The sequence below is a fragment of the Pleuronectes platessa genome, chromosome 9 (genome assembly GCF_947347685.1).
Source record: "Pleuronectes platessa chromosome 9, fPlePla1.1, whole genome shotgun sequence".
NCBI lineage: Eukaryota > Metazoa > Chordata > Actinopteri > Pleuronectiformes > Pleuronectidae > Pleuronectes > Pleuronectes platessa.
In genome coordinates, this window is record NC_070634.1 from 26,077,444 (window position 1) to 26,104,049 (window position 26,606).

The 26,606-nt window shown below is 42.0% G+C and overlaps 2 protein-coding genes and 1 long non-coding RNA gene across 4 annotated transcripts; all 3 read left to right on the plus strand.

Moving 5' to 3' along the window:
- Positions 1-7,166: 7,166 nt before the first annotated feature.
- On the plus strand, positions 7,167-11,600 carry LOC128447766 (uncharacterized). The gene is made up of 3 exons (XR_008339670.1): positions 7,167-7,351; positions 7,799-7,924; positions 9,908-11,600. It is a non-coding gene; the product is annotated as an uncharacterized LOC128447766 (long non-coding RNA).
- A 4,150-nt stretch (positions 11,601-15,750) lies between these two features.
- On the plus strand, positions 15,751-19,099 carry LOC128447761 (leukocyte elastase inhibitor). The gene is made up of 7 exons (XM_053430086.1): positions 15,751-15,883; positions 16,145-16,396; positions 16,965-17,102; positions 17,202-17,319; positions 17,406-17,548; positions 17,823-17,990; positions 18,532-19,099. The coding sequence occupies exons 2-7, from the start codon at positions 16,166-16,168 to the stop codon at positions 18,949-18,951; spliced, it is 1,218 nt and encodes a 405-aa protein (XP_053286061.1). The 5' UTR covers positions 15,751-15,883; positions 16,145-16,165; the 3' UTR covers positions 18,952-19,099.
- Positions 15,786-25,925, plus strand: LOC128447759 (GDP-L-fucose synthase). 2 transcript variants are annotated; one of them, XM_053430084.1, is made up of 10 exons: positions 15,786-15,883; positions 21,991-22,136; positions 22,856-22,970; positions 23,111-23,239; positions 23,324-23,397; positions 24,007-24,140; positions 24,447-24,578; positions 24,663-24,742; positions 25,116-25,215; positions 25,313-25,925. In XM_053430084.1, exons 2-10 carry the CDS (start codon positions 22,003-22,005, stop codon positions 25,366-25,368), a joined length of 954 nt encoding a protein of 317 aa, XP_053286059.1. In that variant the 5' UTR covers positions 15,786-15,883; positions 21,991-22,002; the 3' UTR covers positions 25,369-25,925. The 2 variants fall into 2 exon arrangements, with proteins under 2 accessions (XP_053286059.1, XP_053286058.1); XM_053430083.1 differs by lacking the exon at positions 15,786-15,883 and adding an exon at positions 19,898-20,092.
- The last annotated feature ends 681 nt before the right edge of the window (positions 25,926-26,606 follow it).

The following is a 26,606-nucleotide window of genomic DNA, read 5'->3' on the forward strand; positions in this document are numbered from 1 at the left end:
CGAGGCGGCAGGTGTTACCTGGGAAGCTAGCCGAGGGGGACGCTAACCAGCCGGTGAGCGGGGTGAGAGGCGGAGATCTGGCCGAGAAGCAGAGCCTGCGTCGGGGTAAGTCATGAGCCCAAGCCCCCTCCTCAGCTCGGGCTCGCTGGATGATGTCGTCGGGATGCTGGCTCCATGTCAGCAGCTCGCTTCTGGTGGACCTGTCGGTGTTTGTTTACGGTTAGCAGCAGGGAGCTAACGCTAGCTTGCTGTTAGTTTGTGTTTAAAGTTGCAGCACTTTCTGGAATGGCTGCTTGTGCACGTTTTTACAGCAGTATTGCATGTGGCAGCCCACCCGGGAAGCAGCGGAGATCTGGCCGAGAAGCAGAGCCTGCGGTCGGGGTAAGTCACATGCCCAAGCCCCCTCCTCAGCTCGGGCTCGCTATGTGATGTCGGGTTGCTGGCTCCATGTCAGCTGCTCGCTTCGGGTGGACCTGTCGGTGTTTGTTTACAGTTAGCAGCAGCCGCCTGACTGATATCCCCACAGGGGAGCGTTTGCAGTGCATGTCTCTGGCGCAGTGAGTGTCTTCAACTAGAAAAGCTGTTGTTTTGTTTCAGTAATTGAGGGTGACATGTAAGCTAGGTGGATTTAGTCTCATAGCAATTAGTGCCCGGCTTGCAGCTGGCTGCTCTGTGGCGGGTTGGATCCCGGCTGTACCCGGGCGGCACACTGCGAGGCTGGCGATGCTCCCGCTGACTTCACACACTTGAGAGCCGGACACGTCTCACCGGCTAAGGGTCCCCTACGTCTGCAGGGTATGTCTCATTTTCATCATTGATCATTATCGATCTGTGACAAATCTCGATCTGTGACAAATCTCCAGCCTGTGTGTCCCCTGTGTGTGTCCCCTGTGTGTGATGCAGGCTGGAGATTTGTAAACACACATATCTAATGCATGTATTTAAATAAAGTACATCTTTATCAGAAGATGTAGTAGTTTGAAAATTGTAGCTACAATTAAGATACACAACAAACGGATACAGACATATATGTGTAGGAGAGTGACTTAAAATGATTTTAACAACCTTAAATATGCTAAGGGGAGATTTAAGACGGGAAACTGGATGTGTGTGCGTGTGTCTAACCCTAACCCTTAATAATGATTAAGAAGTGAACCAGCATAGTTTATAATCAGAAAGTATGCATGCAGTTTATAGTTTTTAATATTAATTAAATCTGAAAAGCAATAGTATAAATTGCACTTAAGCCCACTTCAGAAAAGTTTGTTATTCACCACTGTGTCACTCTCCATTGTTTTATGACCTGAAAATACACATTAAAACAAAAAAGAAGACAAAAAACAGTCCCATGACTTCTGATTTCCTAACTGTGTCAACTCCCCTTCCAATAGACTGAAGTTCTCCATTTGCTCATATAGAGGAAATGGAAGAAGTAGATAAACTGGAAATAAATACAACTGCATAAAACAAATCAAAAGGCATCAAATAGAAACGGGGTCAGCACCAGGTCACAAAATGTAGATATTAAAACACACTTTGAATTTCTTATACAGTTGAATAGTTTGTCATTTAATGGCCCTAGAGTGGTGACTCTATATCTATACTCACTGTTTCCTAAGTACTTTAAATAAAAGTGGAAGCAAAGGTTCAGGTGATGGGCTCATTTAAGGAAGCTCTGCTAAAGGCATCACCGCTCTCTTGTGAGTATTGTCTGGCACCAGAGAGATTATAGTGTGTAATTCTCCTCAGTAATAGAAACGTTGCAGAAAGGATCCAGGAAATAAAATAATAAAGTTACTGGAGGGGTGTGCAAGTAAAATGAGCAGTTCACTGACAAACAAAAATCACAGGTCAACAAACAAACAGAGGTATGTGAATGACCTAAACAGCAATAAAAGACAATTATAAGATAATAAATAGACATTTGTTAATCATTTAAAAATCATTAAGGATGTTTTATTAGATAAACTTCATGTAATAAAACGTCCTGTACATTAGTGGTGATGAAAGTAAAGTGTAAAAGTATGACATAGAACCGCCTCGCCTTATTCACTGACACTACCTCATTGTCACCGGGCGGTGGCGGTAGTGAGACCGCTCGGGCGTGAAACCACCGCAGAAGAAGAAATGGAGGGAGGCAGGTCCTGATGGAGTGACGCGTGGAGGTGAAGAACTGGTGAAGAACATCTGTTAATCAACACACGGACGTTCACCTCCTTCTCCACCGGTGTGCGGATCAGTCCTAGCCGACACCTGCTCCTCTTCTCGGGGAGAATCAGCTGCTTTATTATTATTACTAGTAATAGTAATAGTAGTTATAGTAGTAGTAGAACTAGTAGTAGTATACTGTGTTGTGGAAAATTCCACTGATCATTGTCTAAGGTATTGGAAATCCCCTGATTAGGTGTCTCACTGCTATGACCTTGATAAACAGGATGGAACCCTTATTTGGTGATATTTTTCTTCCAACTGGTACCACGGACGGAAGGACACAGCAGATAAGACAGAGGATGACCTCATGTCTTTGATGTCTTCTTTTTTCATATCATGTCTTATGAAACACCTCTTTGTATAAGTTCTGGCTTTTGTGAGCTTGCGCTCAGTTGTTCCATTTTGAGCACCCATGCTTGTTGTGTAAACGCTGCAGAGCTTACTATTATAAAGATTAAATGGCAACTCCAGGCTTTAGAGTGGGTCCCCGGGCTCAGCTGGTGCTGGAGATTTTTTTCTCCCATGTATTTTATTTTTCCCGAACAAAAATTGTGGGACATTTCTAGGCATTTTTTCTATACTGTAAAGTGCCTACAAGTGTCCCATATATTTCTTACCTTACACAAAGACTGAGAATCATTTTATGTCACGTAAAATAATTACGTGACATATAATACAAAGATAAAGCAAAAAAAGAACAGTGATGTTTGTAATCAGAATGTATTCATGCAGTTTATAGCAGAATTAAAAACTGAAAAGCAATAGTATAAATTGCACTAGAGCCCACTTCAGAAAAAGGTGGCCCAAATGATTCTGTGCTGTTTGTTATTCACCACTGTGTCACTCTCCATTGTTTTATGACCTGAAAATACACATTAAAACAAAAAAGAAGACAAAAAACAGTCCCATGACTTCTGATTTCCTAACTGTGTTAACTCCCCTTCCAATAGAATGAACTTCTCCATTTGCTCATATAGAGGAAATGGAAGAAGTAGATAAACTGCCCTTAAACGCTGGTTGCTGTTACGCATTTGGGACAGGAATACTAAGGGGTTGTGCTCTGAATACACAACCACAGGCAGTGGAATGGAACCGACATAGACCTCGAAGTGTTGAAGGGCTAGGAGTAAAGCTAATGCTTCCTTCTCAATAGTACTGTAATTAAGTTAATCTTTGTTGAATTTCTTAGAGAAGAAACAGACCGGGTGATCCACATCATTAACATCCTCCTGCAGCAGCACCGCCCCAGCCCTGTGACCACTGGCATCAACCTCAAGCTTGAAGGGCAGTAGAAAGTCTTGGGAAGAAAGAACAGGTGCGCTACTGAGAAGAGCCTTAGCAGATTCAAGAGCTTCCTGACAACAAGTAGTCCACACATAGGGTTTAGAGGGACTGGACAGGGTAGTGAGGGGAGCAACAATATCAGCAAAGTTTCTGCAGAATCCACGATAGTAGTAGGAGTCAGGGGCACCTGCCAATACCCCTTTAGTAGGTCAAGTTTTGTTACAAACTTTGCAGAACCCACACGATCAATACAGTCCTCCATCCGAGGCAGTGGAAAAGAATCTGGTTTGGTGACAGCATTAAGCTTTCTAAAATCATTACAAAATCTGAAACTTTGATCAGACTTTGGCACCAACAAGGATGGAGAACTCCACGCACTGGAGCTAGGCACAGCAAAAACATTCTGGAGGAGATACTCAACTTCCTGCTGCATTATGGCTTGTTTAGTAGGGTTCACTCTGCAAGCATGTTGTTTTGTGGGTTGGTGCTCACCAACATCAATATCAAGGCAAAGGACATGGGTCTGTGTGGGGATATCACCAAACATTTTAGAATAACTATGTTTGGTGAACCACATCGTCACGAGCTGGCTCAGCCAAATGTGACAGAAACTCCTCCAGTTTGAACAAAATTTCTGAATTCTTCAGGCGAGCACAGGGAACTGAAAGTCGTCCTTCAATCATTTCATCCTGCTGGGGGGTGGTACCCCAACCACAGAAACAGGGACTATGGAGGACATGTCGTTACTGCGGGAGAAATACTGTTTAACATGTTTACATGACATACCCCTGATTTCTTCAGTCGAGCAGGGGTTTTAATCACATAATTAGTGTCACTTAACGAGCGGTCCACGACATAGGGACCATAACATTTTGCCTGTAGGCCAGAACCACTAACTGGTAACAAAACCAGAACCTTATCACCAGACTGGAACTTTCTCGACACAGTTTTCTGGTCATATCTGTTTTTCATCTTGGACTGAACAGAAGCAAGAGACTGTCTAGCTGTTTCACAAGCATGGTACAACTTCTCTTTGAAAGCGCTGACATAATCTAGAATGTTGTGAGCCACATTTGGTTTGCCAGCCAGCCACTTTTCTCTGAGTAAACGCAACGGACCGCGCACTGTGTGCCCGAAAACAAGATCAGCCGGACTAAAACCTAGGGATTCTTGCGTGGTTTCCCGCACGGCAAACAGCAGCAGTGGCAGGCCCTCATCCCAGTCCCTACTGGATTCAAGGCAGTACTTACGAAGCATGGACTTTAATGTTTGGTGAAATCTCTCAAGCGCGCCTTGGCTCTCAAGGTGATAAGCACTGGAAGTACGATGTTTAACAGACAACTGGGACATTACTTGAGCAAAGATTTTTGACATAAAGTTGGAGCCTTGGTCACTCTGGATATGCTTAGGTATTCCAAATGTGGTAAAAAATTTCACCAGTGCTTTTATAATAGCCTTTGTCTTTATTGTGCATAAGGGCAAAGCTTCAGGATATCGAGTGGCAGCACACATCATAGTGAGGATATACTGGTTGCCAGATTTAGTTTTTGGAAGTGGTCCCACACAATCAATCACGACATGCTCAAACGGTTCTGCTATTACAGGGATAGGGTGTAAGGGTGCACAAGGGACCATTTGGTTAGGACTTCCCACTAGCTGGCAAATATGTCATGATCAGCAAAATGCTGCCACTTCGGATTTCAATCCCGGCCAGAAAAAATACCTGAGGATGCGCCGATATGTTTTGGAAATGCCCAAATGTCCTGACAGACTATGATCATGGGCTAAACTCAACACTTGAACACGAAAGGGGGTTGGCACAACTAGTTGTCGGATTGTACTGTGGTCACTGTCAGGCCCAGAAGACCACCTCCGCATGAGGACACCATCATCAAAGAAGTAAGTGCCAAACCTCCCTTCTGTTTTCAGAAGCTGCAGACAAACTACTAACTAAGGTACATTCACTCTGTTGGGCCTTAATCAATTCTACTTGGTCCACAGACAAAGACAAATCTGGAACCGTCCACATGTGGTCATACGTTTTTTCCAATGTTGTTCTTGTTGTTGGGGCTTCACCCAAAACAGAACTATCTACCACAACATTATCCTGTACCATGAAAGTATCAGAAAGATGCACCACATCATCTAGTTTCCGAGCCCTGGCACGCGTAACGGCGCACGCAGGAAAAATGGAGGGTGAGTCACATTTTACCACGGTGGGGATTTCAACAACTTCGGGGGAGGGGAACACTTTTACTCCTGCAACATCATTCCCGAGAATTAAGTCAACCCCCTGTATTGGCAACTTGGATCGCAACCCAACTCGCACAAGGCCAGACACAATAGGAGAGGACAGCTGCATAGTATGAAGTGGCACACGTAAAACACTCATTTTAACCCCCAAATCAGTATGTCTGTGCCACAGTTCGCTTCGAAACAGGTAACACACCAGCCCGAATGACAGAATGTTTCGCACCGGTGTCCCTTAATATTTTAATGGGCACAGGGCTAGCTCCACCCTCGGGTATAACCACATAGCCATCTGAGATGAACGGTTTAAAATCAGCATCAACTTCATTATCCTGTTCTATCTGAGCCACCATGTGATTTACTCCAGGTACTGTTTGAAACAGCTCGATAGCAGAGGGACTGTCTGACCTCTTAATCTGATCTTTCTTTTTCAACAGCGGACAATCAGCAATAAAATGTCCACTTTCATGGCAGTAGAAACATGCACGCCTATCACGTGAAACTGGTGACTGGCGCCTGGGACTCCGGGGTGATTTTTGTCTTTCCCCTACAACTGCCCCATCACGGGACACGTGAGGAAAACACATTCTTATGGGTTAGGGCAAATTCATCAGTCATTGGACTGTGTCATTGCCTTGGCCTCCGCATCTTCCCCCAGTATCCACATGACGTTCTGGAAACACCCCCTTCTCCCCTAGTTCTTCAACCAAAATTAGTTTTAAGTCTGCTTTTTTTGCATTTAAAAAAGGTACTTGAACCCCAAAAAAATCTGCCACAATTAATAAATCTGCTTTCTTACATTTATCCAGCTTTCTATCGAGGGATCTGTGGCAAAATCGTCTAATTGAAAACCCATCCTATTAACATGAACAACCAACCGGCAACACATTTGTGTTACGACCCTGCCTAGGGGAAATTACAGTCGCAACATGGTACAAGAGTCCCCCCCCGCCCTCCTTGCCCCGCCCCCAAGAACCAGCAACAACAATTAACAGCCCGTTTGTGTTTATTGACTCTTTTGCTTCAGGGTGGGCTAACAGCAAAACAATAAACAGAAAACAACCCTAAGGCGAAACAACCTAAACTTCCCTACTCAAAATTAAGGAAATCAAAAGACATCGTACTGATCCAACTCCTCACCAAACAAAACAGGAGAAAACATGGCTTGAACAGAAATGCTACCCACCCCTACCAAGAACAGGCTGTTACAAAAGAACAGTTTACAGAGTGCTGCACAAGGTGAGTCCGGCTGGAGGTCTGGCTGGCAGTGGCAAAAGGAGAGAGATCGCAGGAGCTGTGGGAACCGTCCTCCTATCCTTGCCGCTTGGGCTGGAACCAATCAGCTCCCTGTAAACACATCCACCCACTCATCCACTAGAAGAGACACACCTGAAACACATCACACAATCATGACAGCAGAGAGGCAGAGAGAGAGAGAGAGAGAGAGAGAGAGAGAGAGAGAGAGAGAGGTCAACACAACCTCAAGGTTGTAACACAGTATATGTGTGGGTGTGACTGGGTACTGAGCCACTGACTTCTGGGAATAAAACAACGTTACAGGCCAACTGGCACCAGTGGAAAATAACGCAACCGACACAATTCTGAGGTAATGTTTGCACAACCTCTTTGTGCAATGGCTAATGAAGCGATGATGAAGTGTATTCATTTATCTTTATCGCTTTTACTTAGAATCTCAAACACAACTTGTATTTATATACGTTGTTTATTTTGTACAGCCTGTTTTTATGCTGCCCTTGTGAAGCACTTTGCAACATATGTTATGAAAAGTGCTCTATGAACACAGATTATTAATATTATTAATATTACTATTCATCGTGCATCTTTCAAATGTGAACAACGAAGAAAAACCTTCTTGTATGGAGCTGCATTCTTGCCAAAACAGAAGTACAGAATGCTTTGATTTGCCACACAAACATGCAAACAACCGTGTGAATCTGTGATTGTGATGACCGAGACTGAAATATAAACCTCCAAAGTGTCCCTTCTAGAGTTTCCTCCACAATGCATCTCTTGTCCTCCATGCGTCACACAGGTGATGGAGGCCCATCTGAGCAGAGACCAAGCTATCAAGGCCTGTACAGCCAAAACATCTGTGGTGATGGGACCTCTGGGTGACGACCTGGCAGTCATCAAACAACTCAGGAAGGAGCAGACCAAAGTACGTCCTGTTTTTTATATAAAAAAACACATTATATATATTATATATATATATTCTGACATTAAATGTTTACAGCGCTTTGCCTTCACCGCCGGTAGTTGAGTCAGGACTGATAAGAACCAATCAGGAAGTGAATGTTGATGACTGGGTCATTGTTTTCAAATGCCTGCGTCTTTGTCGTCCACACCACAACAGTTTTCAAACTAAAACGGGGGCCGGGGCATTTCCACACTTCACCATTTAGGTGAGCAATAACTTGGGAGTAGTGTAAAGTAGTCACAGTGAAGCATTTTGTATAACTGTCGTGTGGATGTAGCCTGAGACGTCCACCTTGTGACATTGTTTATTAGTAGTGGTTTAAAATTGTTGCAACAAAAACAGTGATAAAGTCTGTTTCACAAACTGAAGATTTGGACTTTTAAACAAAGTGATGAAAAGGAGAGTCTAATGGAACACACTATTGAGCATTATGGGAAATGGAAGATCTTGTTTTTTAATGGTTTGTCCCATACTAGAGACTAAAAGTCACTATTTCAGCCTCTGTTGCTTCGACTTCTTTTTTGTTTTTTTAAGTTCTCCTCTGTATCAGCAACAGAAATCTAAGACACTGAGAAACATTTATTATGGAGAATTTAAAGAAACTATCTGACCTGCATCTGCTCTTCCAAATACCACAAATGACTAGTAAAATAGTTTCTATTAATTTTTTGATTAACCCATTTTTATTAAAATATTAATGATTGGAACAGAATCATGTCTGTTAAATTGAAAGAGTAATCACTTGTTTTTCTTTACCCCCCAGATTCAGTAACATCTTTTAAATTACATTTTGATAAGTGATGTCATCTTTTTATTCTTACATATTGCTTTAATTATTATTTTTTGCTCTTGTGCAATGTTGTCTTTGTATTGATTCTTATTTGTATTTGTTGTTATGGCTTTTACGTGATATATTCTTATTGCACATTGTGTATCAAATATGATTTCATAACTTACTTTGTCATTACTTTAAAAGTCATTGTTTGGAGAAATGGTTTTGAATTAGCAATTATTTATTTAAGAATTTATCTCTTTATTGGTTTGTAACAAGTCAATATTTGGAGACACTACATCATTATATTTGATTAGTAAATGATTTCTCATCAGTTCCATGGAAATCAAGATGAAGCAACACCTCATTTGACACAAGCTCACAAGTATCAAGTAATGTTATTCATTGTAGAGTTTGAAAGGGACTGTTTACTTTGTGTCTTTTTAAATCTTAACCCTACTCAATGTAAAATTCATATGGGTAAAATGTCAGTTTTCAAATTATTGACAGGCAAGCAGTTATTTTTATTCTTGATGTGGTTGTGGTTGTGCATAAGTAGAACACAATGTCTTTATTGTCATTGCACAACAGCATCATGACATTTATATGCAAACATAAAAGCAAAATAATCATAACACACAACACACACACACAAGCTGAGGTTAATTAAACACCTAAAATATGACATACAGTGCCTTGCATAAGTATTCACCCCCCTTGAACTTTTTCCCATTATGTACTGTTACTAACTGGAATTCAAATAGACTTAAATAAACTTTTTCCCGTTTGATCAACAAAACATGCATAGTACTTTGGAGGTGCAAAATAAATTTTATTGTGACACAAACAATAATGAGAACAAAAAAGTTGACATCTGTTGGGTGCATAAGTATTCACCCCCCTGTGTCAATACTTGGTAGAACCCCCTTTCGCTGCAATTACAGCTGCAAGTCTTTTGGGGTATGTCTCTACCAGCTTTGCACATCTAGAGATGGAAAGGTGTGTCCATTCTTCTTGGCAAAAAAGATGAAGCTCAGTCAGATTGGATGGAGACCGTCTGTGAACCGCAATCTTCAAGTCTTGCCATAGATTCTCTATTGGATTGAGGTCTGGGCTTTGACTGGGCCATTTTAAGACATTAACATTCTTTAATCCAAACCATTCCTTTGTAGCTCTGGCTGTATGTTTAGGGTCATTGTCCTGCTGGAAGATGAACCTCCGCCCCAGTCTCAAGTCTTTTGCAGACTGCATCAGATTTTCTTCAAGGATTTCCCTGTATTTGGCTCCATCCATCTTTCCCTCTATTCTGACCAGTTTCCCTGTACCTGCTGAAGAGAAGCATCCCCACAGCATGATGCTACCACCACCATGTTTCACTGTTGGGATGGTGTGCTCAGGGTGATGGGCACTGTTGGGTTTTCGCCACACATAGCGTTTTGCATTGAGGTCAAAAAGTTAATTTTGGTCTCATCTGACCAGAGCACCTTCTTCCACATGTTTGCTGTGTCTCCCACATGGCTTCTGGCAAACTCCAAACGGGATTTTTTATGGATCCCTTTCAACAATGGCTTTCTTCTTGCCACTCTTCCATAAAGGCCAGATTTGTGGAGTAGACGACTAATAGTTGTCCTGTGGACAGATTCTCCCACCTCAGCTGTGGATCTCTGCAACTTCATCCAGAGTAACCATGGGCCTCCTGGTTGCTTCTGATTAATTTTCTCCTTGTCCGACTCTTCAGTTTGGGTGGACGGCCTCCTCTTGGTAGGTTTGCGGTTGTGCCATATTCTTTCCATTTTCTTATGATGGATTTTATGGTGCTCAGAGAGATGTTCAAAGCTCTGGATATTTTTTTATAACCTAACCCTGCTTCATATTTCTCCACAACTTTATCCCTGACCTGTTTGGTGAGCTCCTTGGTCTTCATGATGCTGTTTGTTCAGTAATGATCTCCAACAAACTCTGAGTCCGTCACAGAACAGGTGTATTTATACTGAGATTAAATTGCAGACAGGTGGACCCTATTTACTAATTATGTGACTTGCAAATGTGACTTGTGAATGCAATTGGTCGCACCAGATCTTTGTTAGGGGTTTCACAGTAAAGGGGGTGAATACATATGCACTCAACACTTTTCAGATTTTTATTTGTAAATAATTGTGAAATCCATGTAATATTTCCCCCCACTTCCAAATGATGCACTATTTTGTGTTGGTCCATTACATAAACTCACGATGAAATAAATTTTAATCTGTGGTTATACCATGACAAAATGTAGAAAAGTCCAAAGGGGGTGAATACTTGCCTCGGCGAGGGTATTGCACCTAGTACAGTAAATATTTGCAGAGGCATCATGCCACATTAAATCCATTGGTTAGTGTGTGAGTTCCTGTCAGAGGGACAGGTGATAGATGGGTATCAGTGTGACAAAGTTCAGGTCAAACGCTTCGAGGTAAATAGTTTTGGTTTTTGGCCTTATCTGCAACGTCTATGTGAGATGTATGCAAATTCTTCCAGCTTATCGGCTGAATCTGTGGGGGATATGCTGATCTGTCACAAAATAGATATGATGGTGACAGGTTTATCTAACAAATACCTCAGAGAATTTAAAACTGGCAGAGCTAAAGAACAGTTGGTGACACATTGATGCTACGAGAGCTTTGCCAGAACTTGTGTTACTTCAAAGAAGGAGGAAGATGATGCCACGGAACAGTACAGCCTTACTTAACACATGAATTCCAAAACTTCTGTGAACTTATACACACTTATGAAATCCTACTACACAAAAGCTAAATGCAACCAGGAGAAATAGTTCCAAATGTCACACACCCATGTGTTCAATCTGTTTTCTAAAAAAAAAAACTTCTGAGACTCATCACTGTTGAAAAGCTGTTGTTTTTAAATAAAATAAATACAGTTTTCCCTTTTGTACGTGTTACATTTTGTCCCTACACACATAAGCACACTCCCAAACCAAGTAACACAAGCACATTCACATCACAACCCTCTCACCAATTTGTTTCCACTTTCCCTTTTGACCCGGCCATTGTATCATAAAGACAAACACCATGTTAATAAGTGCATAATTTATTTATTGGCATCACAAACATCATTCATTCATTTATTCAATTTAAAGCTTCAAACACCAAAGCAATGGTGTCATTATAATTATATTTACATTTACATTTAATGTCCACTTGATGGCGCAGTAGAGCAGATGAAGCACCATGAAGCGTCAGCACACGATTGAACCAATTGGAGGGAAAGCTTCAAAGCTTCATGAAGCTTCATCTCGCCACAACAAACAACAACAAACAACAACAACAAGGACCGTTAGCTAGCTGCTGAGCGGTGTCGGCTAACAGTATCCAGCTGCTGATGCGTGAGAGCGGCCACGTACCTTCCGGGTCAACTCGGTGAAAGCAGCAGATTCTCCCCGGGGAAGAGGAGCAGGTGTCGGCTTGGACTGATCCACACACCGATGGAGAAGGAGGAGAATGTCCGTGTGTTGATAAACAGATGTTCTTCACCTCCACACGTCACTCCATCAGGAATTGCCTCCCTCTTTTTTTCGTATCAGCAACAAAAATCTAAGACACTGAGAAACATTTATTCAGGAACATTTAAAGAAACTATCTGCTCGTCCAAATACCACAAATGACCAGTTAAATTGTTTCTATTAATTTATTGATTAACCCTTTTTTATTAAAATATTAATAATTGGAACGGAATCATGTCTGTTTAAAGACTAATCACTTGTGTTTCTTTACCCCCAGATTCAGTAACTTCTTTTAAATCACATTTTGAAACGTGATGTTCTCTTTTTATTCTTACATATTGCTAATTATTATGTTATGCCCTTGTGCGATGTTGTCTCCTTTTTATTGATTCTTATTATTTGTATTTGTTGTTATGGCTTTTACGTGCTAATATCTTCTTTTTGCACATTGTGCATCAAATATTATGATTTCAGAAATTTGTATAATATAATTCTGGCATCATGTTTCTGAGTCAGAAAGTATGTTTCCATCCATCTGCTCTTATCTGTTTTCAAGTTGTGCATCAAACATTATTTTGCATGGAAACCCCAAAAAGTAAAAATATCACAGTAGGTTTTAGACTTAGCTTTTGTTTAGACTTGTGTATCAATAACAAAATGCAACAAGGTGCAATGGAAACAACGTTTGGGAGAATCGATCATGAATTTAATAAAACATATGATTTCCACACACGCATTGAAACCAAAACATCAAATCACCTGCATATGAGGAAACTAATATTCACCTCAGACAAAAAGTTTATTTAAACACGTCTGTCCATGTTAGTATTATTATTATTACTAGTAATAGTAATAGTAGTTTTGGTAGTAGTACAACTAGTAGTAGTAGTTATTGTAGTAGTAGTAGTATACTGTTAAAAGGAGCAAACCTAGTATCTGTTCCTGCAGCTCCTTTGTTATCAGAAGTAAACTGAGACGTGCCACAGTGGTGAAAATAGAGGGGTTGCATAATGTGACGGTGTGTGAACATTTTCTGGAGCAAGTGTGTGTTCCTGCAGCTATTTTACAAATCATAAACCAGCACAGAAAGAAAAGCAACACATTGAAAGATATACAACAAATCAGATTTATTCAACTATCGTTTATTAATTCAAAATAGTTCAATTTTGACTGTCAGTATGATCTACTATGATCTATGGTATACAGTTTGTTGTCTCATGTTAGGAGTTTGTTGCAGATGTTGAACGACCTCAACCTCCTCAGGAAGTTGAGCCGGCTCTGACCCTTTTTGTAGATTGCATCCACATTTGCTGACCAGTCCAGTTTATTGTCCATATGGACTCCTAAATGTTTGAAGGTGTTTACCACCTCCACACTGACCCCCTCGATGGAGACTGGGAGCAGATGAGGCTGAGACCTCCTAAAGTCCACCACCATCTCCTTGGTCTTAGTGGTGTTCAGCTGCAGGTTGTTAAGTGTACACCACTGCACACAGTTATCCACCTGGCTTCTGTACTCCCCCTCCTGGCCATCTCTGATACATCCCACAATAGCAGAGTTGCAGAGAACTTCTGGATGTGGCATGACTTCGAGTTTTAGTTAAAGTCAGATGTGTACAGGGTGAACAGGACTGGTGAGAGCACAGTCCCCTGTGGAGCGCCGGTGCTGCACAACACAGTCTCAGAGACACAGTCTTTCAGCCTGACGAACTGTGCTGTCTCTGTCAGGTAGTCAGTGATCCAGGATACCAGGTGGACGTTCACACCCATCTGCAGGAGCTTGTCACTCAGTCGAAGGGGCTGGATGGTGTTAAAGGCACTGGAGAAATCAAAGAACATGATTCTCACAGCACATTTCCCCTTGTCTAGATAAGAGTGTGCCCTGTAAATGAGGCAGATGATGGCATCTTCCACGCCCACCTTCTCCTGCTAGGCAAACTGCAGTGGGTCGAGTGCATGGCCAACCTGGGGTCTGAGGATGTGAAGAAGCAGTCGTTCCATAGTCTTTGAGATGTGTGATGTCAATGCGACTGGCCGGAAGTCATTCAGCCCACTGGGGTGTGGCTTCTTTGGAACAGGAATGAGGCAGGATGTTTTCCACAGTGCAGGGACCTTCCCCAGTTGGAGGCTCAGATTGAATATATGCTGCAGCAGCTCACCCAGTTCCACAGCACATGTCTTGAGAAGTCTTGGACAGACCCCATCAGGGCCGGCTGCTTTCCTAGGGCGCAGTCTCCTCAGCTCTCCTGTGACCTGCTCCGTAGTGATATGGGGAGGGGGGAGGGGGGAGCTCTGTGTGATCGCCTAAGGGAGGGGTGCAGCTGTGTGGAATGGAAGAGGGCTGGAAGCTGGAGGGAGTGGGGCCACACTGGCTGTAGTCCGAGCAGGGGGCAGGGGGTGATCTCGGGGATAGAGCTGCTTATTCAGTTTAACAGGAAAAAACGGCATGTCTCTGACTCAACCATCGAGGAGTAGTAACGCTCTAAAGACAACATGATATTTGAAATTGTATACGGACCAGTGGCTCTCAGAGGGTTAACAGAAGACATCTGCAGTAATAAAGTTAATTATTTATTAAAATAAACCAAAAACGTTAGGGTTAGTTTGTGGCACCCAGAGAACACAAAATTCGTATTGGTTCCACAATATGGACCACACATTGCCTGGAGAAAAGGAAGAATGTGATTGCTCAGTGCTGTAAATTACTCACAAACAGGCGCCTGCTTGTTAGATAGATAGATAGATAGATAGATGGATACTTTATTAATCCCGAGGGAAATTCAGATCATCCAGTGGCTTGTACACTTAACACATCACTGACATATATACATAAATCACATAAATAACATACATCACATACGGAGAGCATATATACAGATACAGGAATGGAATGCAATGATGTGATTCTGTCAGTCACCAGTAGGACGCTGGCAACAACAGACTGGTAGAACATGCGTAGGAGTTTGTTGCAGATGTTGAACGACCTTTGTATGTTGAAATTTGTATGCTCCTCAGTGCATCTTCTCCTATTCTGATTCCATGATAAACTTTGAAAGCATGAGAGATTTAATATTTTCACCATAACTCCTGCACACAGTCAGTGCTGAATTCATTTTGAATGCAACGTATAATTCGTTTTCTTTTGCATGATTTTATTTAATCGTCTTTTATTTATTTAATTTACTTAGGGATCAAAATTCAAACTAGTTTGCTGTAACTGTGGCCGAATTGCTCACAGAGGCTGAGTCCTTTATGTCATTACTCTGGAAATTTGAAGAGATTAGAGGCATAAAGAGAGCAAGTTGCTTGAAAAAAGGGTTTTAAATCATCAACAATGTGTATACATAAAACTTCCTTGTAAGATTTTCAGTAAAAGTGATAAAGAATAATAAATTAACTTTATCAGAGTCTTTCCACAAAGAGATTGTACAAACATTTTTTCAGAATTGGGTCAATTTTGTTTTTTTCCACTAGTGCCAGTTGGCACCAGTGGACTGCTGGGAACAAAACAAGGTTATGTTCCCAGCAGTCAGCGGCTTATTGCCCAGTCACACCCTCACATATACTGTATATATACTGGTGTACGTGTTCCTCTACTGACCACTCAACCTCCAGGTTCACATTCTCTGCTTCCACATCTTCTCATCTCTCAGGTATTCTGAGTTTATAATTCTATCTGATTTGATGTGTTGGGATTTTTTCTCCATCACACACTGTGAGAGAATGTTTGTTATGATTAGGCTCCATAAACAAATAAAATTGAGTTTGGTTCAGTCCAAACTCATCTGGTTGGTTTCGGGGGTCTTGGCACATTTGTTCTGCAAAAAATTGAAATACAATCAAGAAGCGATCAGGTGCATTTCTGTTCAGATTTGAAAATAGGTATGTCTAAAAAGCAGTTTTTGTCATTACAGGACAACTGTACATCCTCAGCCATGGGAGGCGGTGGCAGCACAAACAGCTACAGCTACAACAGCGGCAGCAACCAATCATTCTCTAGACCAGTCCGAAGCTCAAACCAAATTGGAGGCGATGTGCAGCTGTTCCGGAATCTGAGCCATGCAAACCCATCAGGGAATATGTTGGTGTCTCCGCTGAGCATCACTTCAGCTCTGGCTATGGTCTACCTGGGAGCCAGAGGAGACACAGCTGATCAAATGGAAAAGGTACATCACACCATGTCTCTGTTACCTGTCATTCAGAGAGTCAGAGCTGTGGGACCAGTTGGTTATGATGGAGCAGACTGAACAGTGTTTCTAAACCATCTGTTCTTCTGACTCTAGATGAATCCCCTGACACAAGGTCCAGTATGTGCTGCTCTCTGACAGCAGGACATTGATCTGACAGTTCAGTTCATTAAACCAGTTTGCTTTCAGAACAGAAAGAACAAATCTTACAGTTTCTTACTTGTTTCTTATTTTCGTCTCATCTATTAATGACTTCAGTGTTAAAAATGTGCAGATTTTAATCTGCAGTGTCTCACTCGCGTTTCTACAGAAGAAATCTCTATGAACAGATTCTGCGTGTGAATATGTAGAATTTGCAGGTGAGAGATGAGATTTTGTCGCCTTCTGATTTCTACATTTTACAGATATTTTACAAGTGGGCTGGCAGGAAAACTTCCAGAAAATGTTCTGAGGAACTGACCCTGAGATTAGCTTCCTCACCTACAGACCCTGGACTCTTAGGTGCACAGCATTTAAATGTCATGTGTTAATCCAAACTTCCACACAGGCCCTGTCATTCCAACATGGTGAAGCCGTCCACGCCAAATTCAAGAAGCTGATCGAAGACATCAACTCACCATCGAAATCATACATTCTGAAAACAGCCAATCGTCTCTATGGGGAGAAAACCGCAATGTTCCTCACTGTGAGTTTTCATTTTTTACTTATCATAGCAGCAATTGATACTTAAAAAAAATTTATATAAACTTCCTAGAAAGTATAAGATGATTTGTGCTCTCTGCAGCAATACCTGGAAGCCATGCCTAAGTACGACCAGGCCGACCTGAAGACTGTGGATTTCATCGGGGCCGCGGAGGCGAGCAGAAAGGAGATCAACACCTGGGTCGAGCAGCAGACAGACAGTACGACTTTACACCTGAATTGAATGAAAAAGGGAATAAATCTTTCTACATTGTTCTGGATTCTCAGGTTTTCTGTTACATTTCAGATAAAATAAAAGATCTCCTGAAGCCGGGGATAGTCTCTGAAGGTACGAGGCTGGTTCTGGTCAATGCCATCTACTTGAAGGCAAACTGGATGAACCTCTTTAACAAAGCACAGACCAAAAGGATGCCCTTTAAAATCAGCCAGGTAAAAAAAAAGCTCTTAAAGGACCAATCGTATGCCCATTTTACCACAGTTGATATGGCTCCTTGGGGTTATTATGAAATGTCTGTAACATATTGTTGTCAAAATACCACAAGGATCATTTAAAACAGCCCTCCTCAGATTGACCTGTTTTTCATACGATTGGTCCTTTAATTATGTCCCTTAGCTCCTCAAACTAGAGTAGATAGTAACCTAATCCAAATGGGATTATTAGCTAGATATACATTTTTATAGTTGTTGTGTTTCTGTGTGTCAGACTGAGAGCAAACCAGTCGAGATGATGTACCAGATGAAGAAGCTGCCCTACAACTACATCCCTGACCACGCTCTGCAGATCCTGGAGCTGCCGTTTGTGGAGGAGGAGCTCAGCATGTTCATCCTGTTGCCTGAACAGTCCACAGACGGCTCCGACCCTCTGCTGAAGGTACACAGAGTTAAATCAATATTTGTTTTTAATGTTGAGAAGCTCAGATAAAAGCTGCTGCTCACTCCCTGTCGAGCACCTAACAGCAGACAGACAAAGAAGGAGACCAGCTGGTGAAGGAAGTTGAACATCTATGAACTAAAAAGCCAGATATTTCCCTCAGGAGTTGGTAGAGACCAAAATGGTAAAACTACTACATGTGTATAATATGCATCTTACAACTGACCAGCCTGTGCAATGTTATTTGTCTTTAACAGACACTGTGTTTGCTAAACAACTGAAGTTTAGCTAAAAGGAGGCAACAGCAACTCAGTCGATTAATGTTTTTTTAGTTGGTGGAATATACAACAAGATGGAGAATATCCCTTGTACTGCACTTAATAATGACTACCACCAGTTGATGTTATCGGATGTGAGTGACCACCAGCAGATGTTAGGGACATAACTTCTGTTGTGTCATCAGATGTTTCAGCCTTTTAATCACAAGACACCCTCTTCTTAGTTTTTAGAGATGTGATAAAATGTATTTGCTCTGTTCCAGCTGGAGATGGAGCTGACGCTGGAGAGGCTGAATGAATGGACCGACAGGAAAAACATGGACGTCCAGTCAGACATCCACGTTCACCTGCCAAAGTTCAAGCTGGAGGAAGAGTACAAGCTGAAGGAGCCTCTGTCCGAGCTGGGCATGACAGACGTGTTCTGCCCGTCAAAGGCCGACCTGTCTGGCATGAACAGCGGAAGAGATCTCTTCCTGTCTGAGGTGGTACACAAGGCCTTCATGGAGGTGAACGAGGAGGGCACAGAGGCCGCGGCGGCCACAGCCGTGGCCGTTGCTGGTAGCTGTGGGCCGAGTGTGCACAAGGATCTGCTGTTCACAGCAGACCACCCCTTCCTCTTCTTCATCAGGCACAATAACACCAAGTCCATCCTCTTCCTCGGCAGGTTCTCGTCTCCTCAGTAGACAGAACCAGGAGAGGAAGATATTCAATTAAAGGCTTAATCCCTTAAATTTTCTGGGATTTATGCTAATTAGCTTGTTTTTTCTTCTATTTTTGCACTAAATTATAGAGGATGATATTAATTAATAAAGAATAGTTTTGATCCAACAATGATTTGTGTGTTGATTTTGGAAAGACAATTTCTGGAGTTTGTGTTTCAGATGTGAAGAAGCAGCAGGAGATTATCCGGGTCAGACTCGTTCACAATAGTAGAAGCTGCCCAATATTGAATATCGTTAAAATATTTCTAATAAGTAAGATATTAATGTGCAGTATATTTCCTGCTGTGACAGAATTACGTAACATATAAACCAAGTAAAGAATAATAATGATGAAGAAGTGAACCAGCTTAGTTTGTAATCAGAAAGTATTCATGCAGTTTATAGCTGAATTAAAAACTGAAAAGCAATAGTATAAATTGCACCAAAGCCCAGGTGGTCCAAATTGTTTTATGACCTGAAAATACACATTAAAACAAAGAAGACGACAAAACAGTCCCATGACTTCTGATTTCCTAACTGTGTCAACTCCCCTTCCTATCGAATGAACTTCTCCATTTGCTCATATAGAGGAAATGGAAGAAGTAAATAAGCAACCTTAACAAGCTCTTATGAACGGAAATAAATACAACTGCAAAAATAAATCAAAAGGCAGAATTAAAAACTGAAAAGCAATAGTATAAATTGCACTAAAATGGAATTAAAGTAGTAAAATGCAAAGATCTGCTCGACTTCAAACTGACAACACAAAAAGCTGATGAAAGTATAGTGCAAAAGTATAAAAATATATGAACCATATCAAATCAGCGATAAATAAAATCAAATGACATAGATCCGCCTCGCCTGATTCACTGACACTACCTCAGTGTCACCGGGCGGTGGCGGTAGTGAGACCGCTCGGGCGGGAAACCACCGCAGAAGAAGAGATGGAAGGAGGCAGGTCCTAATGGAGTGACGCGTGGAATTAAAGAACTGGTGAAGAACATCTGTTTATCAAAACACGGACATTCACCTCCTTCTCCACCGGTGTGTGGATCAGTCCCAGCCGACACCTGCTCCTCTTCCCCGGGGAGAATCTGCTGCTTTCACCGAGTTGACCCGGAAGGTACGTGGCCGCTCTCACGCATCAGCAGCTGGACACCGTTAGCCGACACCGCTCAGCAGCTAGCTAACGGTCCTAGTTGTGGTTTGTTGTTGTTTGTTGTTCGAATCCATCCAACAACCCCTGTGACTCCTCTCGTGCACGTGCGGCGGTTTTCTTTGATTCTTGCTTGAGTTCAGTAAAGTTTGAAAGATATTCACAGATTCGCACTTTCCTAAACTTAGTTCTGTAGCATAGCCAGTAGGACTCCCTGGACCTGTGACGTGATTTGGGTGAGAATATACAGTATTACAGTGAAGTTATTGAAAAATATTCATAATAAATATTTCCCAAAAGTATACAAAACCACATTTTCCACAACCAAGTACTGTAGCATAGCCAGAAGAACTCCTTGGACCTGTGCCATTATTTTGATGAGAATAAACAGTATTAAACCGAAGTTACTTCTTCATAAATGTTCTTTCTCTGTTTGTGTCACTTCTGCACTGGTTGCATTAACGCAAAAACAAATGGGTGCGTACCAGGAGGTGGATTCAACATGTCCAGGATATCCTTTCCTTATCCGGCTTGACTCAACCCAACATTTGTGCGTCCTGTTTACACGAGGTTCACACACCGACCAGGTGTAACAGGCAAAAGGGAAGAAATCTAAGATCAATAGAGGTGTGGGAATGTCTTGAGTCTGCTTCCTCCTCTGACCCGAGCTCATTTTACTTTCTAACATTAAACCCCAGCACTGAACACACGTTATTAGGACACATACAGGGCTTCACAAAACTGGAAACTTGACTTGTCCCCACTGAATTTATTTTTGTTGACGAATAAATACAATGATATTACATGTTTTTTCTTTAGTTACTAGGGAGGTGGATATCAGCTGTCTCTTGGTCTGTAATTCAACTGTATAAGAGATCAGGAGTCTAGGCTTTGTGTTGCGGTGCAGCTGCTTCACCTCACCTGACCTCAGCTTATACCTACACTCCCATACCTGTGATAAAAGAATGTGGCAGTGGATTTGGAAAAGGAGGCAGTTCTTTTGTAAACAAGCCAATGACCTTTGCACTGTAGCTTTGTTCGTTCGTATGGAAAAGCTGTGTGCTATTATGCAACAGGAAGGACTCTGAGTTAATTTAGAAAGTTATGGGTTTGTGTATTACAGGTGACGCCGATCATGTATAATATGAGAACTACTCACCAATGGAAAACATACAACTGAAAACTTAGACGTGTTAGAGACTATGAAGTTGGATATGTTAAAATTGAAAATGTTTCTAGAAGTTTGTCATTAAAACAAGTAAGTTATGTTTTGATACCACTGTATGTAACACAGGGGGACTGTTTGTGCTGATCAAACAGGTTCTACAGGTTTATATACAATTCCTGAAGCTTTGGGCCACTGTTGACTGTGTGTGTGGCTCTGTGTGTGACAGACAGACAGTATTTAATGGCTTCTCTCTTGGCCCATGTCCCATCCTTCCATTTAGCTGTGTTGAAATCTGAGTTGTTTTTCAAAGCCGGGGTGGAGGTAATAAAAGTGACAATTGTGTATCTGTAAGGAGACAATAAAATAGACAGCATGGCCCTTCCATCACAAAAGATAGACTACTTTGTGTGTTAAAAGAGGAAGAAAATTGACAAAGATTAAAGTGAGTAGAGGGAGTTGATCCAAGAACCAGCTGGTTTCTCACAATCCTCGTGGAAATTGGTGCGTAATCTTATCTGTCCCTATTACTTTTGATTTGAATATTATTAGTAAATACTAATTGATTTACTGAATTGATTGTTCGTGATTACTTTTCCTTAAATACCTTTTTGTAGCTTGGGTAATCCGGGTTAGCTCTCTGACAACTGTGTCTCGTCTTGTATGTCACTAAAGGTTTCTTTGTTCCATTTGTGTCCAGGTGAATCGCGCCATGTCAATGAAGGTGTTGGTGACTGGGGGGTCTGGCCTGGTGGGCAGGGCCATACAGCATGTGGTCAAAGAGGAGCGAGGAGACAAGGAGGGGGAAGAATGGATATTCCTCTCGTCCAAAGATGCTGACCTCATGTGAGACTCAAGCCTCTGTACCTTACCTCACCTTACTGTACTCACCTTACTGTACCTTACCTTACTGTACCTCACCTTACTGTACTCACCTTAATGTACCTTACCTTACTGTACCTCACCTCATCTTACTGTACCTCACCTTACTGTACCTTACCCCATATTACTGTACCTCATCTTACTGTACCTCACTTCATCTTACTGTACCTTACTGTACCGCACCTCATCTTACTGTACCTCACCTTACTGTACCTCACTTCATCTTACTGTACCTTACCTCATCTTACTGTACCTCACCTTACTGTGCCTCACCTCATCTTAATGTACCTCACCTCATCTTACTTTTCCTCACCTTACTGTACCTCACCTCATCTTACTTTTCCTCACCTTACTGTACCTCACCTTACTGTGCCTTACCTCATCTTACTGTACCTCACCTCATCTTACTGTACCTCGCCTCATCTTACTGTACCTCATCTTACTGTACCTCACCTCATCTTACTGTGCCTCACCTCATCTTACTGTACCTCATCTTACTATGCCTCTCCTCATCTTACTGTGCCTTGCGTCACCTTACTCTACCTCACCTCATCTTACTGTACCTCACCTTACTGTGCCTCACCTCATCTTACTGTACCTCACCTCATCTTACTGTACCTCATCTTACTTTACCTCACCTCATCTTACTGTACCTCACCTGAACTTCACTTAACTCTATTCAGGAACATTGAAGAGACACGGGCGGTGTTTAAGAAGCATCGGCCAACCCATGTCATCCACCTGGCTGCTCTGGTTGGAGGTCTTTACAAGAACATGAACTCCAACCTGGACTTTTGGGTATGAGGGAGTTCCTCTTCTGCTTTCACCACTCATAAATTCTCCGTGTTACCGAAGACGTGCTGGTGGTAAATTTGTGATATGGTTATCCAGTAATCGGTTACTTTCAGATTTGACACTGATATGTCTGCTCTCTCTAGAGGATCAACATCCACATCAATGACAACGTGCTGCTTGTAGCCCATGAACTGGGTGTTGTGAAGGTGGTGTCCTGCCTATCCACCTGCATCTTTCCAGATAAGACCACCTATCCTATCGATGAGACCATGGTAAGAGGCTGATGGAGTCAGACTGCACCACACCTTTGTGTTTTGAACATGCTCACAAACTTTTTTTGGTTTCCTTTGTACCAGATCCATAATGGTCCACCTCATGAGTCCAACTTTGGTTACTCCTATGCAAAGAGAATGCTTGATATTCACAACAGGTAGGTGAACTCTGGTGACAGCCGGTGGTCGGAGGCATCATGTTTTCGGATTGTACGTCCATCCCTTTGTTACAAACACAATATCTAAAAAATGCTTTGACGGATATTCTTAAAAATTAGGTTCAAATAATGAGATTTGGGGGTTGCCTTGTGAAAACGATATCTCAGCAACACCCTTCAGAAAATCCTCTCGAATTACGAGCAAACTTTCACTTGAGCTCATGGATGAAACAATTTGAATATGGGGGTCAAAGGTCAAGGTCACAGTGACCTTACCAAACACATTTGTGGAATAATGAACACAATTTATCAGCAACATCTAGTTCTGAGCTGCTTGCTTCTCTGTGTGGATGTTCTCCCCTGTGCCTGTTTTCTCCACATACTCTTTAGTCCAATGACACAATGCATGTTGTGTAGCTGGAGACTGTAAAATGCCTGTAGGTGTGAATGGCTGTTTGTCTCTTTGTCTCTATGCAAATTGCATTGCCAAGCTTTCGTTTGTGTTTGTCCACCGAGAGATGATGTTTTCATAAGATTTGATTATAGAAACATTTCCATGATTTGGTCCATTGAAGGACAAAGTGTGCTGAATGTGTGCATGTCTCCCAGGGCGTATTTCAAGGAGCACGGACGCGCCTACACTGCCGTGATCCCCACAAATGTGTTCGGTCCTCACGACAACTTCAACATGGAAGACGGTCACGTGCTGCCAGGTCTCATCCACAAAGCGTACCTTGCTAAAAGTAAGTCACAGTCTCATGCACATAGACTGTTTATAAAGACTGACAACAAAGACTAGAATGGACTCTCTTCCTCTGTTTTTAAAAATGTCTCTTGAATAAATATTATACATTTGGCACAGGATATGTAACCAGCTCGTGAGCTTTAAGTTTTGTATTTTACAATGCTGAGCATCATGTTTTTTAAGTAAGGTTGCATTTTTTCCCCATTTTATGATAACATTGTGTTTATCTGGTGCATCCCTATGACTAGGTATAAAGAATAGTCTGTAGATTCACTTAACTCTTACGTTTTGTTTTGCTCATTAGAGGAGGGTCAACCCTTCGTGATCTGGGGCTCTGGCAAACCCAGAAGACAGTTCATCTACTCTTTGGACTTGGCTCGTCTCTTCCTGTGGGTCCTGTGCGATTACCCAGAGGTCGACCCAATCATCCTCTCTGGTAAGTCATCACACAGGACACGTTGGAAGATGCTGATATTGAAGCTGTGAAGTTTAGTCACTGTGTTGTGTCTGTCTGTTGCAGTTGGAGAGGAAGACGAAGTGTCCATCAAGGAAGCAGCAGATGAAGTCATCCAGGCGATGGGCTTTGAAGGAGAAGTTCAAGTATCCTTTAAATCACAAGTTGACCCAAAGCTGTTCAACCTGAATCTGTTGTTTTAACATTAGTCTGGACTCTGGACTGATTTGTGACTGAACTGCCGCTGTAACAAATCCACAGAAATCTGTTTAGAATCCTTCATATTTTTAAAAGTTTCCTGCTGAATATTGGAGATAAACTCTGGTTTTTAAGAACTCCTCCACAGTTCAGCTTCACTCTGCAGCTTACTGGAGCTGATTGTGACAGTTGAAGCTGTGACTCTGTCAATGAAAATGTTTGACACTGTTAACAAATGAAATTTGTATAAAATTGACTTTGATATGAGAAACACAAGATGTATCCAGATTCAATCCTGTTTCCTTAACCTTGATGTGATAGTACGACACCAGTAAATCCGATGGCCAGTTCAAAAAGACTGCCAGCAATGCAAAGCTGAAGCGCTACCAGCCAAACTTCAAATTCACGCCCTTCAAACAAGGTGGGAGCAGTTTCTCAAATGGCAGTTTGTTTGTGGGTATGTGCTGCTGGATTGTCATCTGTTCTTTGTCTCCTCTGAATCCTCTTGTCACTTACAGCCATAAAGGAAACCTGCGATTGGTTCGTTGCCAATTACGACACCGCCCGCAAGTGAGAAATGTCTTCAGTCCTCCACTGACGGGGAAGAGAAGAAGAAGAAGAGAGGAGGAAGAGGCTGGAAGAAGAAGAGAGGAGGAAGAGGCTGGAAGAAGAACAAGGTGGTGGATGTTCAGTCAGTTGAATTCTGTGACACTGCACACTTCCAAAATGTGGAAACGCGTTGACGCCGACGCAAAAGTCAGGATCTGTAACAAGTGACTTGAGCTTCCTCTTTAATCGTATGAGGTTGATTCACAGGGGACCAGGTGTGTTTCAACGGTTCTAGAAATCTGGTGTTTTTTATTTTAGGCTTTTGTACGTGCAAACACCTTTAACACGGATCCATCACACTCTTCTATATAGAGATGAGGTCTTTGGATTGAGTCACTAGTCTTTAGTAAATGTCTGCACCACAGTACTGGGTAACGTTACACATTCTACTACCAGTGTGTAGCATTTTATCGGGAAGTGGTTTGGGATTTAGAATTTTGTTTAAATATTTGTATAGGCTGAGGTGATTTTTATTTTTTAATGTTGGACTGAGGAAAATTAAAATTTGATATCAATGATCAAGCCTTCAAGTGTCCGGTGTGAATGTTAAGAGCTCCATCACATTGAGCGGCTGTGGCTTAGGAGGTAGAGCGGGTCGTACACTAGCCAGATTGTTCTCAATCATCCTCTCTAATCCAGTTATGAATTCATCCCTTATTTTCCATTGAAATTGGAGTAATTCAAATGTGGCCTATTACTTAATACCTATTTCCCTATCGCTTGTTTTTAAGGCACAACAACCTTCTCTCTCATGGAAGGAGCTGAAGCAACGATTTCACATGTGGCTGAGCTGAGGCTAGAAGTCTGAGCCGGTTTTCATATCTCAATATAATATTTCATATCTAGAGCGGCTGTTGCAAGACATAGACCAGATACAGACTCATTGACGGGTTAAGAACAAATTTATTAACTTAAAAATGTGTAAATAATAAATTAAAAATGAGTAACCATATTTCCTGCTTAGCTAATTGAATGCAACTACAAAGGACACCAGTTACGATTCACTAGTATTTTGCAGGGACGTCCGTCCACCAATGAAATTCCTGCTGAGGAGGAAGTGGAGTATTTTCAGGAGTGAGTGTAGGAGGCGTTAAAATTACTGACAAAGAACCTGCAAACTCACACGACTACTGAACTGTGTCCAACACAAAGCTCAAAGTGTTTTGTCGTCGCCGGGCACTCGCCTCCGGTGATTGGACATAG

Excerpts from the sequence above, each read along its gene's own strand:
- LOC128447761 (XM_053430086.1), top strand. The coding sequence starts at position 16,166 with ATGGGAGGCGGTGGCAGCACAAACAGCTACAGCTACAACAGCGGCAGC. Across the intron at positions 17,549-17,822 it reads TGCCCTTTAAAATCAGCCAG|ACTGAGAGCAAACCAGTCGA; the intron begins GTAAAAAAAAAG and ends TCTGTGTGTCAG. Across the intron at positions 17,991-18,531 it reads GCTCCGACCCTCTGCTGAAG|CTGGAGATGGAGCTGACGCT; the intron begins GTACACAGAGTT and ends GCTCTGTTCCAG.
- LOC128447759 (XM_053430084.1), top strand. The coding sequence starts at position 22,003 with ATGTCAATGAAGGTGTTGGTGACTGGGGGGTCTGGCCTGGTGGGCAGG. Across the intron at positions 23,240-23,323 it reads ATCCTATCGATGAGACCATG|ATCCATAATGGTCCACCTCA; the intron begins GTAAGAGGCTGA and ends CCTTTGTACCAG. Across the intron at positions 25,216-25,312 it reads ATTCACGCCCTTCAAACAAG|CCATAAAGGAAACCTGCGAT; the intron begins GTGGGAGCAGTT and ends TGTCACTTACAG.